We start from the raw sequence: 14933 nt of genomic DNA, 5'->3' as shown, positions 1-14933 counted from the left end.
TTCCAGTTATATGGCTCAAATTCATAACTCTGAAAAGCTACTGTGTAGGAGTAATGGCACAGATAGAGAGCTTGGCAGCTCACACAGAGGAGATGTGGATTATGGAATCATCGGCATGCAGTGAACATTGAATTTGCCTGGCAGTGTTTGGCTGTGGGTGCCAGAAAGAGATCAGTGATGTTCGGGAGGACGGCACCTTGTTGGTCTCGGCGCTGATGTGGGCCTGCGTGTCTTTGAGACGAGAGATGGAGCTGTTGCTGAGGCCGCCCACAACAGCCATCAGCGTGTTGAAGTTCTGCAACTGCAGCAGCTTCTGTGGACGAGAGGGAGGATTCTTTAGGAGCGAGGGTGAAATAGGAGGCCGTGAATGAATGTGTAAGCCGCTGCCAAAAAGGATCTTAAGGAGAGTGAAGGCGACACAGGTCAAAACAGATTTACAGCATAAGGAGTCAGAGTGAAATATTAAAGCTTCAAGTTAGAGACTAGACTCTAACTTGAAGCTTTTATATTTCACTCTGACTCCTTCATTGTCATTAGATGATTCTCAGCAGCTCACATGCACATCCACACATAACCTGAGTTGTGTATACCAACATATTACTGAAGGTTCTAACTTGCTTTTGTCAACCCTAAGCTAATACTTTGTGAATGGCACTCCGCAGGGCTCCCCGCTGCCCTTCAGCCTGCGTGGCATCTCACCGAAAATCAATGGGGTCACAGCTGTGTGGGAGGGCTGCCAGAGGGGATCATTTGATTCAGCTCAAACACCCTTTGAAATCAATTGGCAAAGCAGTGTGGAAGGCAGCCCACCATTCGCAGAGTACGGTTAAGCTGTACGTGCATGTGACCATCGGTGAGGCCTGAGAAAGGTTTCATTGTCAACATGCCGGGGCTTTCCACTGGGTGTGGAATAAACGCTGTGTGTATGAAAAGGTTTGGCAGATGGATGCATCATCTGGTCAACTAATTGTTATCACTCAGCCGATGTGTTGATGTGGCTATTTATCAAAGCCAGAAGGCACAGATGCGTACACCCAGAATATATTGTGAAATAAATTGGAATGGAGCTTTCTAATGAGCGCGAAAGGGACTTTTTTGCATTTTAAATAATAACGCAAGTCTGTGCAGTCGAAAGAAAAACTAATGAACATGAGTCATTTGTAATGCGCTCCCACCAGGAAGCTGAAATAGGACACAACCAGCGCACCCTGAGGGAAGCTTTGAGAAATGTCAAGTATGTCCATGCCACTTTGAATACACTTATAATCAGCTAGACCATAATATTTATCCCTGCACGTTCTCACACTGGGCTACATTTCTGAATACCATTTGTAAATTGGCAGTGAATTAACGACAGGAATGCCAGCTGGGACGGTCTGTCTCTCGTGTTTACCCAAATGTGTTCACCCATTCACTATGAATGACAGAGTCCCAACTGACCTCTGGGCTTGACATTCAAAGTGGGGAACACTGGTCATCATTATGTGAACACACTAGCCACTGTTTAAAATGGCAGTTTAGGATGTGAAAAGTTATAAATATGAACATGTGATGTATGGACAAAGAAAAAATTAAATTAAAAAAGCCTTCTTGTTACAAGACTCAGAGTCTACAGCCATGCCAGCATAGTGCGACCATATTTCAAAGCCCCTAACCGGGACCCTTAAGTGTACCTTTATGCAAGCACAAGTGTTTGCACTCATACTAATTTGGATACTATGCTAATTGTTATTGAACAACTGAGAATAAATCTGAAAGATGCCAAAAAATACACAGAGATGGTTCGGGGAGCTGACAGAAGTGATGGAAACGGATATAAAACGAATTTGACCAGGAGGTGGGAGCCTGTGTAGACGTTATTCTCAGGTCTTCAGCAGCTGATCTGACATTCGTCCCACGCTGAATACATTATGAGAGAGAAGTTTGTTCTGCAGCTGAAAAGACGGATAGATGGAAAATGGGTAACGCTCTAAGAGTAGACTAGCAATAAGTAATAAGGATGCATCCACATAAGCACTGCAGGCCTTTAGGAGGAAAATGATTTTTCTGCACTTTCTATGGTCGACTGAAGCTCCCTCGCTCAGCGGAGATGAGTGAATTGTCGCATAGAGGACGAACCCAGTCCATCTGGCAGACCAAATGATAAAATCAGACTGAAACGGTGTCAATTACAGTGAAGCCCAGGACGGCTTTTAAAGGGATGTTTCTGTAGTGAAAGGATAACATAGTCTCAAGACACATGGGCAGAGGACCATATAAGGCAGCCATCTTGGAACTCTGTTTTGGAATTGGCGGGGAGGGACCAGATTAAGATTAGAGCCATTTTCATGATGTCAGTCGATAAGCACAGAAATGAGGAGCTATGTGGATATATGGACAGATGAAGGCTAGTTTAACTTTCATTTAGGATTATAATCTATTGAATTTGAAAGGACAGCAATTTTGTCCAACACTATAGTAGAATATCTCAAAGAATATTGGACAGACATGACATTTTCATTCATTCATGATCCCATGAAGATGAACCCTGGCTTTGACAATCCCGTTGACTTTTCCTCTCAGATTGAAATCTTTGGTGTTTACATGAAATACAAAAAGACAACTACTGGATGGATTTCCCAGAACGTTGGTGCAGATATTCAAAATCCCAAGAGGATGAATCCTGTTAACTGATCATTTTCCTCTCGGGGCCAACAGCATTGTTCGCAGTGTTCAATTATCCTATAAAATATCCGTGTATCTACTGGACACATTAGCGCAACATTCTGTACAGACATTCATAGTTCCAAGAGGATGAATCCTACTGCATTTAGTGATCCACTAACTATTCCAGCAGACTGATGTTTTTAGTATGTTGTGTTATGTCTCGGCTGCCACAACTGGTGCACACATTCATGCCGCTCTCAGGATGAATTGTAACAACTTTTGGTCACCTTCTGACCTTTAATGTAGCGCCATCATCAGGTATCAATAAAAAGGAATTTGGTAAAAAAATGTTTTTAGGGATTAAACTACATGCGAAACATTTAGTGCTAATTAGCAAATGGTAGCACGCTAACACACAATACTAAATAGTGAACCTGCAAATATTACTAATTAAATATTACTGAGTCATGCCACCTGCATACAATGTCCACTGATTGTAGGATGGATCATTTAATTATTTCTAACCAACAGCAAGTATACATACTGCATAATGAATTGTCTTCATTTTTGTTTCCATTCTTTGCAGCAAATAACTCATTTTCTTCTGGGGGTTATTATATTTTATTGTCGATTGTGAAAATTGTTCTCCTTCAGAGACCCCTTAGTCTCATAAAAGCCTTTGGATAATGCCTAAAATGCATCATTACGCAGCTAAAACAAGTCTTTCCTAATTCCTGGAGATGCTTTCCCTTGACAGCAGCATTATCAGAGCTCTCAGTAGGCATCTAAACATGCTAATACCTCCAAAGCCTTTTAAAATTAAATTCACTTTTCCTCACAATTTGCACCACTGAATGGGTTCTGATGGCATCTTGTGTGTGTGAGCAAGTCAACAAGAATTCCCCGTGACTTTTAACCTTCTCGCTACAACTCACTGTTCAATCTGTAATTCACCTTTTTACAACTTTCTCTCCTGTTTCTCTGTGGCTACAGGAAATGATCTGCTTCTACATGGACCCTGAACGCCACTGCTCCCTCCAGCTCTGTTTAAAACCCCTGCAGTAAACAGCCTTAATGGGCCCCGTGGACAGACCTGTGCCACTCTGATGAAGTGGGAGATGACGGCGGCTCTCTGCGGGGCGGTGGGCTTGCTGAGCACCATGAGCTGGATCCACTGGGAGACGCTGTTGAAAAGGGTGATGAAACGCTCCAGGATGGGGTTGTCCACGGTGCAGCCGTGCATCACAAAGCTGTGGTAGTCCTGAAACTAAAAGAGGTGCGTAGCATTACACATTTAATTTCATTTATTTAAAACAAATGACATGCTTACATCCCAATATATCTATAAATCTTGACAACTGTTTCCTCAGAATGGTTTAACAGGAAAGGTCTAACAAAAGGCACTATTAAGTTGCATTTGGGGAAATGTAGAATCCAGTACGTTAGGCCTGGACCTATATTATATTTCAGTTCTGATGCTTTGAATAGGACAATTATTTTTTAATATGTCTCCTGTATATCCCCCAGCTTTGGAAGTGCAACACTAAATCACTGGAGTGCCGCTTTATAGGCATAGTTTGACATTTTGGGTAATACGCTTATTTGCTTTCCTCACATGGTGTCTGTATGGTAAATATGCAGCTGGAGGCAGCAGCTGGTTAGCTTAGCTTAATTTAGCATCAAAGCTGGAAAGGGGGAGACAGCTGTCCACAAGTAACAAAATCCACCATCCAGCCCCTCTAAAGCTCACTCACTAACACGTCATATTGTGTTGGTTGTGTCTGTACGGACAGAAAAGTGTAAAACAAACAATACATTTTACAAGGAGCTATGTGTTTTTTTCTAAAATATGTTTTACCTTTGTAACTGTTACCAAATGTTGGACTGTTCCTTTAAATGAACAACGTGAATAACAAAGCAGCCAACTGACTGACACTCTGACTGATTAAGCCAATCTTTAATCAGGGAAATATAAAAAAAACTGATTTGTTTTCAATTAGTCCAAATGCAGAAAAGTATTATTTCTGCACATTTAGACCAGTGGGCTAGATGCTTTATATTTGTATTTATGGCTCATTCTGTTTCATATTGAGCTAGAATCTCTTTTAGAAGAGAAACAAATACAAGACAAATCCCCACCGCTGCCCCCACCGTGCCACCAACACCATCACACTTGAATAAATTATCTAAAAGCATCTACCATTAAAATTAGCACATACCCAGTCATCGCCTTTGCTTCCCAAAATAACACTCTAAGAGCAAAATGTTTCCTCAAAATAAATATAATTACTGCCAGTAAAAGTAAATCTTAACCACTATTGCTTAGCAACTACAACGAGCCTGCCGCATGTGACATTACGAAGGATTAAGAATTTAAGAGCTGTAAACATCACAGTCGATACACAGCTTCACCACAGACTGCGGTGGTCAAACTGACCAGGATCTTGCAGAAGGATTTGTACTCCAGGTAGGTCAGGTGTTCAGCCAGTTCACAGGAATCAAGGTGGTCAAACAGCAGGGACATTTTCCTCTTTTTGGACACTGACGGGACACGTTGAGTCACCTGCCGCTTCCATTGATATGACGGCCTGGGAGGGACAATAAAGAATATCTTATGAAAAGTGTTCTCTTCTTAGGTCTTTTGGATCAAGCTTTTCTACAATTGCAGAATTTATTTCTGGAAGGACATTCCCTCAGCTGCCATAGATCAAAAATCTGCTCCACAAAGCCAACACTAAAGGGAAGTAGAGTTCACTAAGAAAAATGCACACGGTAGAGGTTTTCCTTCTGGGCGTTCTGCCAGACATTTCCTTGGGTTTAGGCAACAACCCTACTTTAGGAGAAAATCGAGGTTTGGCTTTTTATGAGAAAAGGAGAAGTCACTGACCCAGCGAAGCACAGCTCAGCTAATTCTGAGAACAGGCAATAAAAGGTCACGCTGACATAAACACCCACAGACCGAGACAGTCATTCACATTGTCAACAGCACGCACAGCTTTCATCAACCAAATCACTCACACGCTGGTGAGGTCAATGAGCTGGCTCTGGCTCTCGTTGCCCTCGGTGGTCAGGAGGTCTTTAAAGTCTTTGATCTGGTCCGCCAGCTCCGGGCTCAGATTGAACTCTGCTGGAAACTCAGAGATCCAGTACCTGGAAGGCAGAACAAAGGGATGAAAAGACAGAACGATGATGAAAAGTATATGGAAGGGGAGGATACGCTTGTTTCTGCACAATAATGTGACACTGAGTTTAGGACCTTTCAACACTTTAGCTGCGTTACATGATGATAAAAAGTGACTTTTTGCAGGTACAGTCAATATAAACTCATAAACCCATATATAGAATCATCAGACTAAAGGTCAGAAAGGAATAGCACAAGCAGCTGTTAAAGAGTAAGATAACAGTTTATTACTTGACAAGGTGACATATTCTTGTTCGGCGCTCAGCAGTGCAGCTCTCCTCTTGAGATCTTATCTCAAAGTCAAGGTGAAACTTTGCTGCAAATTTCCTTTTTCAGACTCGGAAAACTCTCTTAAATCTCATTAAGATCTCACGGATACATCTCCGAGGTAGCAGAAAACACAGGTGTAACAAAGGATACTTGAGCACCAGCTTCTTAGCCATGTCGGTTGAAGGGATATACCATGGGTGCATCATGAGAAACATGCGGACCAAGGAAACATCCTTCAAAGTGCCCCTCTCATCTAGAAGAAGAAGAAAATAGGACGTCACTCATTAGCAGGAGGATATACTCACCTGCTGTCTATTAGTGTGCATCTATGTTGGTCAGTGTGTGAGTCATCGTCTGATCACACATTTACTCAACACCATACATAGATTCCAAATAAAATATAAAATATAATTCAACAACTAGCAAGTTTTATTGACTCACTTTGGTTAAACACATTTTTCAAAGAGAGTGTTCAAATAACCCACCGAAGGCTTGGATGCACGCTTCGACCAGCTCGTCCACTGCGGCCGACTGCTCCGACAATATGGACTCCATCGTTCCTTTTGTCGTTTTCTTTTACCCCCTCCTTTCTCTTTCTCTCGCTGGTTTGACTCTCGTTCCTCTCACTGAACACAGAAGAAGATGAAAGGATCAAAGGGGGAGCAAAGAGAAAGTAATTGCTGTATAAATAGAGAGGAAATCAAATTTACAGTGGCCATTGCCGCATGTTTGAAATAGTTGTGTGGTCATTTGTTTTGCATACCGCTCCACACTGCAGTGAGCGAGAGAGAACCAATTACTGTTTATGCTCAAGCTGGTATATTAATGGGGATATCTGCCGGTCAATGTCATCATCCCCTGCTGATATGATGGTTTGATTTGACCCAACAAATTCAAAATGTCAATCTGCAAAACCTAAACTAAAACTACTTGAAGGAGCAAAAAAATTAATTGGGCCGGCTTTCAGCGAAGAGTTTAATTGTCTTGGCTGAGTATTGTTGATACAGGAGCCAATACGATATCTGAGAAGAGATTACAAAAGCAAAACCTCTTTGGTTCCCTTGCATTAACACTAGCAGCAATACACAATAGAATAGACAGTTCTGACATATAGACTTAAGATAAGATATGACTTATCAGGAGATATCTGAAGAAGGAATATGTGTTCAATGCTAACTCAGTACATTACAGATAAATATTGATCAGTTGTCAAAAACACTGAGAGTCCATACCTTTAACGTTTGAAAATGTTTCATTAACATGAATTCAATTGATAAGTACATTTTTCTAATAATGCTTAGAATAGAGCATAAAACAGAACAAAGAGGTCATCTAATGGCTTTTGGTGGCGGCCTCATATCTTCCTTGCTGTCTTAACAATCCTGGTCAGCTTGTTTCTATTTACTACAGTGAAGTGACTGCCCATATCAGACACAGATATTTAAAGAAAGGGTGCTCTCTAACATACGCTCCTTCTAAAACTTCAGGACAAACCCCTTAAGTCTCCTGATTGAAAACAGTCTCTGACTAGCTTTCTTACATACACTACCGTTCAAAAGTTTGGGGTCACTTAGAAATGTCCTTATTTCTCAAAGAAAAGCACTGTTTCTTTCAATGAAGATAACATTAAATTAATCAGAAATACACTCTATACATTGTTAATGTGGTTAATGACTATTCTAGGTGGAAACGTCTGGTTTTTAATGAAATATCTACATAGGAGTATAGAGGCCCATTTCCAGCAACTATCACTCCAGTGTTCTAATCGCCTTAGAAGACTAATTGATGATTAGAAAACCTTTGAAAACAGTTATGCTGGTGAGAGAAGCTATAAAACTGGCCTTCCTTTGAGCTAGTTGAGTATCTGGAGCATCACATTTGTGGGTTGGATTATACTCTCAACATGGCCTGAAAAAGAGAACTTTCATGTGAAACTCGCCAGTCTGTTCTTGTTCTTAGAAATTAAGGCTATTCCATGCAAGAAATTGCGAAGAAACTGAAAATTGACACGAAATTGTCTGGCTGACCCCAAACTTTTGAACGGTAGTGTATAAAAACATTGTCTGTCAAAATGAGTTTGTCCCAGATACTTCAAACACACACTGTGTTTCCTGTGTCAGTGATGGGAGTGGGTCTACATTTAATTCAGTGTTTTTTTACACTGTGGTACTGTTACTTTTACTCAAGTAAGAGTTTAAGTGATATAATTATTCATGTTGGTCTTCCACAACGTCTGACGTCTAATTTATATTCACGCACTGAGATAGGCACGGCTAACATGTTACACCGATACAAACTCAGCACAAATAAGGTGATTGTGATAGCAGAATATGACCGACAGCTCAGCCTGCGTTGACCGCAGTGTGGCTTCTCAAAAAAACTGATAGAAAGCCACAATCGACAGGAAACCACAATTCATTATCTGTCCCTGACATGCTTGACATTGAAAATGCACCGTGGCAATTTTGCTCCATCACGCATGTGTTACAGAAATACGTTAAGCAAGAAATGTATAATTTTCTTGGGGTGATTGAACAAGTCCTCGCAGCAGGGAACCATGGCAACCACATCTTACTGCCCAGTCACTTTCACAGCACACACCTCTACACACCTCTACACACGACACACGTGCACAGAATACATGTGGGAATCTTTTTATTTAGTTTGCTGTTACCTTGGGCGTGTTTATGGTGTGTGAAGAAGGAAAATGCACTAATCCTATCTGCTACACGGGTTACGGCTCAATCTGGTGGTAAAATAGGAGATAAAGAAAGCCGCTGGATCATTTTGGTACATTGCTGATGATGAAGCGTGAAGGTAGCGCTGAGGTTGTGATAAAGTGACCCCCCCCCCGGCTGCTTCTGCTAATGGCTCTCCAATGTTGTGGTTCTGTGGCAGAGGGTGATGAGTATGTGTATGTGTCTATTGTGCCTGACACAATGAAGCCTTCCACTGCTGCAACGCGGTGGGCGGACACACTCAATTACAGGCTTCACGAGCTGTCTCAGCCACACGCATGCAAACACACATTTCTGCAGGGGAGAGAGAAAGAGGAGGAAGTGCAACCCTAAAGCTTCAGCGATGTGAGAGTGAGTGAGTGAAAGTCCCTATGATAATGAGGGAAGAGTGAAATTGCGAACTTGAAATCTGTGCCTTTCTAAAAGGACGTGGTCAGATCACGGAGAGATAACGGGTTATATGGCCGACTGCCGGACCACAATCGAAATGATGTGCTGTTGCTATAGATAGACATGAAAGTTCCTGTGAGGATGATAAGGTCACTGCAGGAAATACGTCGGAGCCATAGTCTGAAACCTCAAAGAAAGAAAGAAAAAAACATCCAAGACCTGTGACATCCAGACAACACTGCTCAAATCTCATGAATATAATCAGAAGGAAAGTGGTGTTGAGTACTTGATTACCACACAACAAGAGCCATTATTAACGAGAGTCATCTAGATCTGGGCTGAAATGGATTTTCTTCGTGACAAAGTGGGAATCTTTTACCGTTCAGTTCAGTCTGTCCTCAAGAGCCGAGGATGTTACTTTCTCTGCAGATGCAAAGGCCGACTGCATCCATCAGAACAGGCCGTAACACTGAACAAAACAAAGGGTAGCCCTGCTCTAAATAGAGCCTGGTCTGGCACTGCGGCACAGGCTGTGCCCGTCTTGATGATGATACCATCTTGCTATCCATTCATCATCCCACTGACTGGAGCTCTTTGTCACGACCCAGAGAACAATTCTCTCTGTGCTTTCAGGGGAACATACAGCCATCCCACTTCTGCCTTTCCTGCGATTATTTAATTTCCCCCACATGATTACTGATGTGTGTTTATACTTCCAGGAGGCGGTAGATTGATTAGGTCGCACACACTGTGAGAGCTTAGGTGTCATCCTCGGTTGCCTGGTGACGACAATCCCGGGCCATCGATCAGGCAGATTAGTGGTGGGCCGGGGCACAGCAGGGATAAAGGGAAGTTGACGGATGCCTGGTCAATCCTGACCGTGCGGAATCTGTAGTGTGCTGCTGGTTTAGTGGGCATTGAAAATGTCACATCTTCTGGCTTAACACAGAAAGATACCTTCTCACTGCTGTCCTTTTAACTCTCAGTATTATAGCCATAAAACAACATGAAAACCAGTGCACAAAAAATCGAATACTCTTCAAATGTATTGTTTCAGCTAAATTCCAAATTCAGAGCATTAATATAGCAGCAAATATAGTGGAGTAATACCTGAGCAGAGGGTAAGGTCACACTCAGTGTGTTGTAATTCAAGCTTCTTAACGTGTGCCCCACTAGCTAGCTAATCGTGGCCGCTCTGCTCGGTTAACCGCTGATAACGCCGTCCCGACCTACATTTTCGTCGTGGAAGTGTGACGCCCACTCTCCGGAGAAAATGATCCAGCTTCTCACTTGAATGTTCATTTAGTTCATGATGGTCCCATTTAGAGTGAAATAGACCATAAAGCAGGGTATGCTTTAAGGCATGGCTACCTTGCGATTGACAGGTCGCAATCAGCGTCACCCCTCTGCCGTCCAAATATGGTCACTTCCATTCACTGGTGATGGCCATAATCCTTCAAAACCGCAGTCCACAACCCAAAAGGTACGTCCACTTCTTATATACAATCTATGTGCGGAGGCAATCCCTCAATCAAAGACATGCTCTGAATTTAGAATTCAGCACCTTTAAATACTAGATTGAGTATATATTATTTGTAATAAGTAAATTATTTGTAATGAGTAAATTATTTGGTGTATACATGCCTTTTTCCTGTCTAAATCGCATCAGATTGAGCCAATGCCTTCTAAAAAAGTCCACACAATGAAAAGAAACTGGCAGCATAGATTTCCAACGCCTTTTCTTGTCTTAAAAGTGACCTTAGCACTGATTGATGATCAGACACTGACAGACACACAGATAATGATATCCATCCTGCTATTGATATTCCCATAATGGGCTAATTTCTGTGTCAGTTAATATCCTGAGCTAATGCACAGTCTCCATATAGCCATTGATTTAGTGTTATTCCCTCCCCTCTGGCATTTTAAGTAAAACAAGTTTGTTTGATGTTTTCATGGATAATAGTCATGAGCTACAAAATGAGGACACATTGATTCACTCTAATTAGCTATTAGACAGACACTGAAAACACACACAGTCTGTACATTCTGCCCCACCCAAACATGTTTAAAGGTTCTATCTCCAGCATGTTAGTCACACTTAAGGCAGTGCTCTAGGGGTGTCTTGGTTGGCTGGTCAGTGGTGGACCTACTTTGGTCTTTAGGAAACATCTAACATAGACCAGTGAAGCTGGGTGCCCAGGGGGGTAGTGGCCCGGCTAACTTTTGGAGTCTGATATAATAATCATTTTTTAAAAGTTTTTTTTTTTAACTCCTCTGTGTCTTATCAGTCTAATATTTCTATTGTTCCACGGATTTTACCATCACTTTATCTGTGAGTGGCACTAAGAGTCAATTTTCCATCCTGTCATCACTTGTTTCCACTAGAAATGTTTTCGCTCTAGATTTTCAACAACAAATTGAACTCGGTGGCACACAGTGTAAAGGTAGTTTGATTTAGACTGGTAAAGCTAGAACAACTTGTTTATATGTAACTATATAAAATAACTGATGTCTCAAATGAATATAGTATTTTATTGACTTTAACTTTGACCCCAGTTTCCAAAGTGCATCATCTGCACTTCAGAGCTTTATCTCATCTCTATGTCCTTATGAGTCCATGTGAAGAGAAATACAAGATTGCAAAAAACACCACTTCTTCATGTTATACACACAGCACCCTTATCTCTTGCCCAACACCCACTAGTTTGTTTCAGGAAGTTGTGAAGGAAGAGTGTCGCATGATGGGACGGATATAGTTCTTCATAGGGCCCTACAGAGCGGCTGGTGACAGGCTCTATTTACAGACTGCAGGGTATTGAAAGCAGGAAGGGAAACGTTTCCTTTTCCCTGGACACGTAGAATGCCACATCGGTGGGGGCTCACCGGCTGCAAACTGAGATTAGCAGCTACAGTTGCTCCTTAGGGATGGAGGGGGGTAGGCAGGCGGAGGGAGGAATGGGAGATAAAGAGAGAGAGTGGGAGGCAGGAAGAGAGCGTACTCGACCTCGCTTCAGCCCAGTCAAAAGTGGAAAGGGTTTGTTGAATAAAGAGGGAAAGATATCAAATAGGGAGGGGTAGTAATGAAGAAAAAATGCAACGTAAATCTGCCTCAAACGCAAAACTAACACTGTGTGAAGAGTGCAAGCAGCGCTATTTCATAGCATTGAAATAAGAGAAGAAGAACAAGAGAAATATGCATATTTCACAGTGTGCTCCTGGGACATAGCAGCTGCTCGAGTGTAATGTTTTATTACGACCTCCAAAGCGAAAAAAAGTCACGCATCCTGTTCCATATCTGGCACACTCTCATATCTCACATCTCAACTTTCTGACTTCAAATGAAAAGTGTAATGTGTGAGACAGAAAGGGCACTGCCATGTGCTGCTATAATATCTTCCTCCCCCCACCCCAAAGGCAACAATGTATCATTGTGTCACTTTGTTTTTACTGCTTTGTTATGAGGCTTCCTGCTCAAACTTCTGTCCTTTTACCAGATGTGAAAGTTTGCTTCATAACAAATACCGGAAGGGTGTGTTGGTATGCCTGTGTGAAATGTGGCGACTCTATGTGCGAGTCCACACTTGTGATTGTGAAAATCTATTTCATATGCAGTGCGTTTTTCTAATGAATACTCATTACTCTTAGATAAAGTGTTTTTTTTATCTACATTTGGGGTTTTTCCTTACTCTGAGCTATCACACAAATTCTCATGTTGTGATGAGTGAACGCTGAGGCCACATGGCAAGCTGTGTCAAAGAGCATATATGATACATCATTCTTTGCAGAAGAATATTACAGTTTGTTTCTCGGTGGGAACACCCTGGACGCTGCAATGCTGATGTCAGGAAACACACTTCCTGTTGAGTGTTTCATCTACTAATTCCATGCAATGACAGACAGAAATCAGATATCAGATTTATGGAAACATAGCATGATTTATAGAAAACTGTACGACTTGCTGGACGATTTCTACTCCCACAAATTAAAGCATTAGTTGAACATTTTGGGAGATACGCTAACTTGCATTCCTGCCAATTGCTCGATGCTTGTACAGTAAATATGTAGCTAGAGCCAGCAGTCAGTTAGCTTAGCATAAAGACAAGGGGTAACATTACAGGCTGTATATTAGAAGTGGACATAGTCACCGTGACGTCACCCATTGGTTTGCGGGCTCTAACAGTCACCAGTTCATAGAAACCAAGTGCTAAATACTATTTTTGACTTCAGACCAGTAACTTGCTGGAGTCTCCACTGGTTGCCTTGCAAACCTGTTTCCAGTCTTTCTGCTAAATTAAGTTAACCAGCTGCTGGCTTTATAGCTTCATAAAAGGGTGGTTATCAATCTTCTCATCTAACTCTCGGCAAGAAAAGCGAATAAGTATGTTTCCCAACATGTTAAACTATTTCTTTAAGAGTAAGCTTCAACTCCATTGCCCGGACGCACCAAAGGCCCACCCTCCATGCAGAAACACAGAGGTAAGGGCTGTGCAGCTGCAGGAAAACCTGCACCCATGAACAGCAGCACCAAGTGATGCTGAATCCTTCCATTTTCACAGTTCAGGGGTATTATAAGAAGTGTGTGTGTGGTTTGCAGAACAGGGCAGATACTGTACATTTGGAGACTAATTTCTTCTTTGCCGTGTTTAGCTGCTTCGTTTCCTCCTGCCTGTCAGAGACGTGCTCACTGAGCTGTGCTTTCATGCAGCAGTCATTCTGAACTAGTTTCATGTCATGTGTGTATACCCATGGGAGTTTCACATTCACCCAGCCAGCCTCTTCATTACCCCTGCAGGCTTTTATAACAGCGTTAGCCCTTACTAGTTCCTGTTTATGTATTCCTCCCTAAAACAGCTTGCATCCCCGAGCAGACCACAAACCCCACAATTTCCTGCTGTCATAATACATAATGCATTATGCACATTCAGATAAAGAGCGTGAGAGATTGCAGACTGCAAAACAGACAAAAATAAAGAGGAAAAAAAGAGAAAAAGAATGCACTTTTTTTTTTATTGCAGATGCAGGATACCACAAGCGTTAAAAACATGTTTCAATTCTCTTTCTGAAAGCGAGGCACGCCTAACACCTGTAGCACGGAGTGATGCCGGTCAACTGAAACATTGACTAATCATGGCCATGCAATCACTATCGCAGCTAATTCACTGCCTGAAGTAATCACTACACTATGTTAGATACAGCAGCCAGTGAGTTTTCGATCCGCCCTCCCACAGGCTTCATCCACTACTGGGTTCCCCCCTGACTGATTTAATTCCAGCCACAGCCTGATTTCTAGCTCTTCAGGTCCAACACTCTCCCTTAACAGCTACCTTTCCCTCCTATGGCTCCCACTGTCCTCCTGCCACCTCTCTCGCCGGCGTTCTAGCCATGCCTTTAAAGGTGAGGAGGAGCGCAGAGTGCGTAATGACATGCTGAGATTTTACAGGGTCTGTGCCCTATCATGGGAGCTGAAGAGGTGACAGAAAGATCCCCAGAGGAACAGGGAAAGAGTCGAGATGACAATTTTTCTGGACTGAATCATTGAAGGAAGTTTCGAAGTGACCCTGTTTGCATCAAGCAGAGTCACATCCACCTACAATTAGATCCTTTATTGACATAATTATAGTGATCAGTTTTGTCCTGCCAAGTAAGTGTCTTTTCTGGTGTTTAAAGCTGTGAAAGAAAACACTTCTAATACCAGTTAAGAAGAA

The 14933-nt window shown here is 42.2% G+C and overlaps 1 protein-coding gene across 2 annotated transcripts in view; it reads right to left on the bottom strand.

Moving 5' to 3' along the window:
- LOC306714402 (RAS guanyl-releasing protein 2-like) overlaps positions 1 to 14933 on the bottom strand; it is a 34338-nt gene that overhangs the window by 16856 nt on the left and 2549 nt on the right. For both annotated transcript variants that reach the window (XM_079184427.1, XM_079184428.1), the window contains exons 2-8: positions 6583 to 6723; positions 6248 to 6350; positions 6059 to 6115; positions 5665 to 5796; positions 5084 to 5234; positions 3740 to 3913; positions 197 to 313 (exon numbers count right to left, since the gene is read on the bottom strand). In XM_079184427.1, coding sequence (XP_079040553.1) covers positions 197 to 313; positions 3740 to 3913; positions 5084 to 5234; positions 5665 to 5796; positions 6059 to 6115; positions 6248 to 6350; positions 6583 to 6652 — 804 coding nt within the window. In that variant the 5' untranslated portion in view covers positions 6653 to 6723. The remainder of the gene's footprint in view (positions 1 to 196; positions 314 to 3739; positions 3914 to 5083; positions 5235 to 5664; positions 5797 to 6058; positions 6116 to 6247; positions 6351 to 6582; positions 6724 to 14933) is intronic.

This window comes from Pholis gunnellus, assembly GCF_910591455.1.
Source record: "Pholis gunnellus genome assembly, chromosome: 23".
NCBI lineage: Eukaryota > Metazoa > Chordata > Actinopteri > Perciformes > Pholidae > Pholis > Pholis gunnellus.
This window is presented reverse-complemented; position numbering and strand designations above follow the sequence as displayed.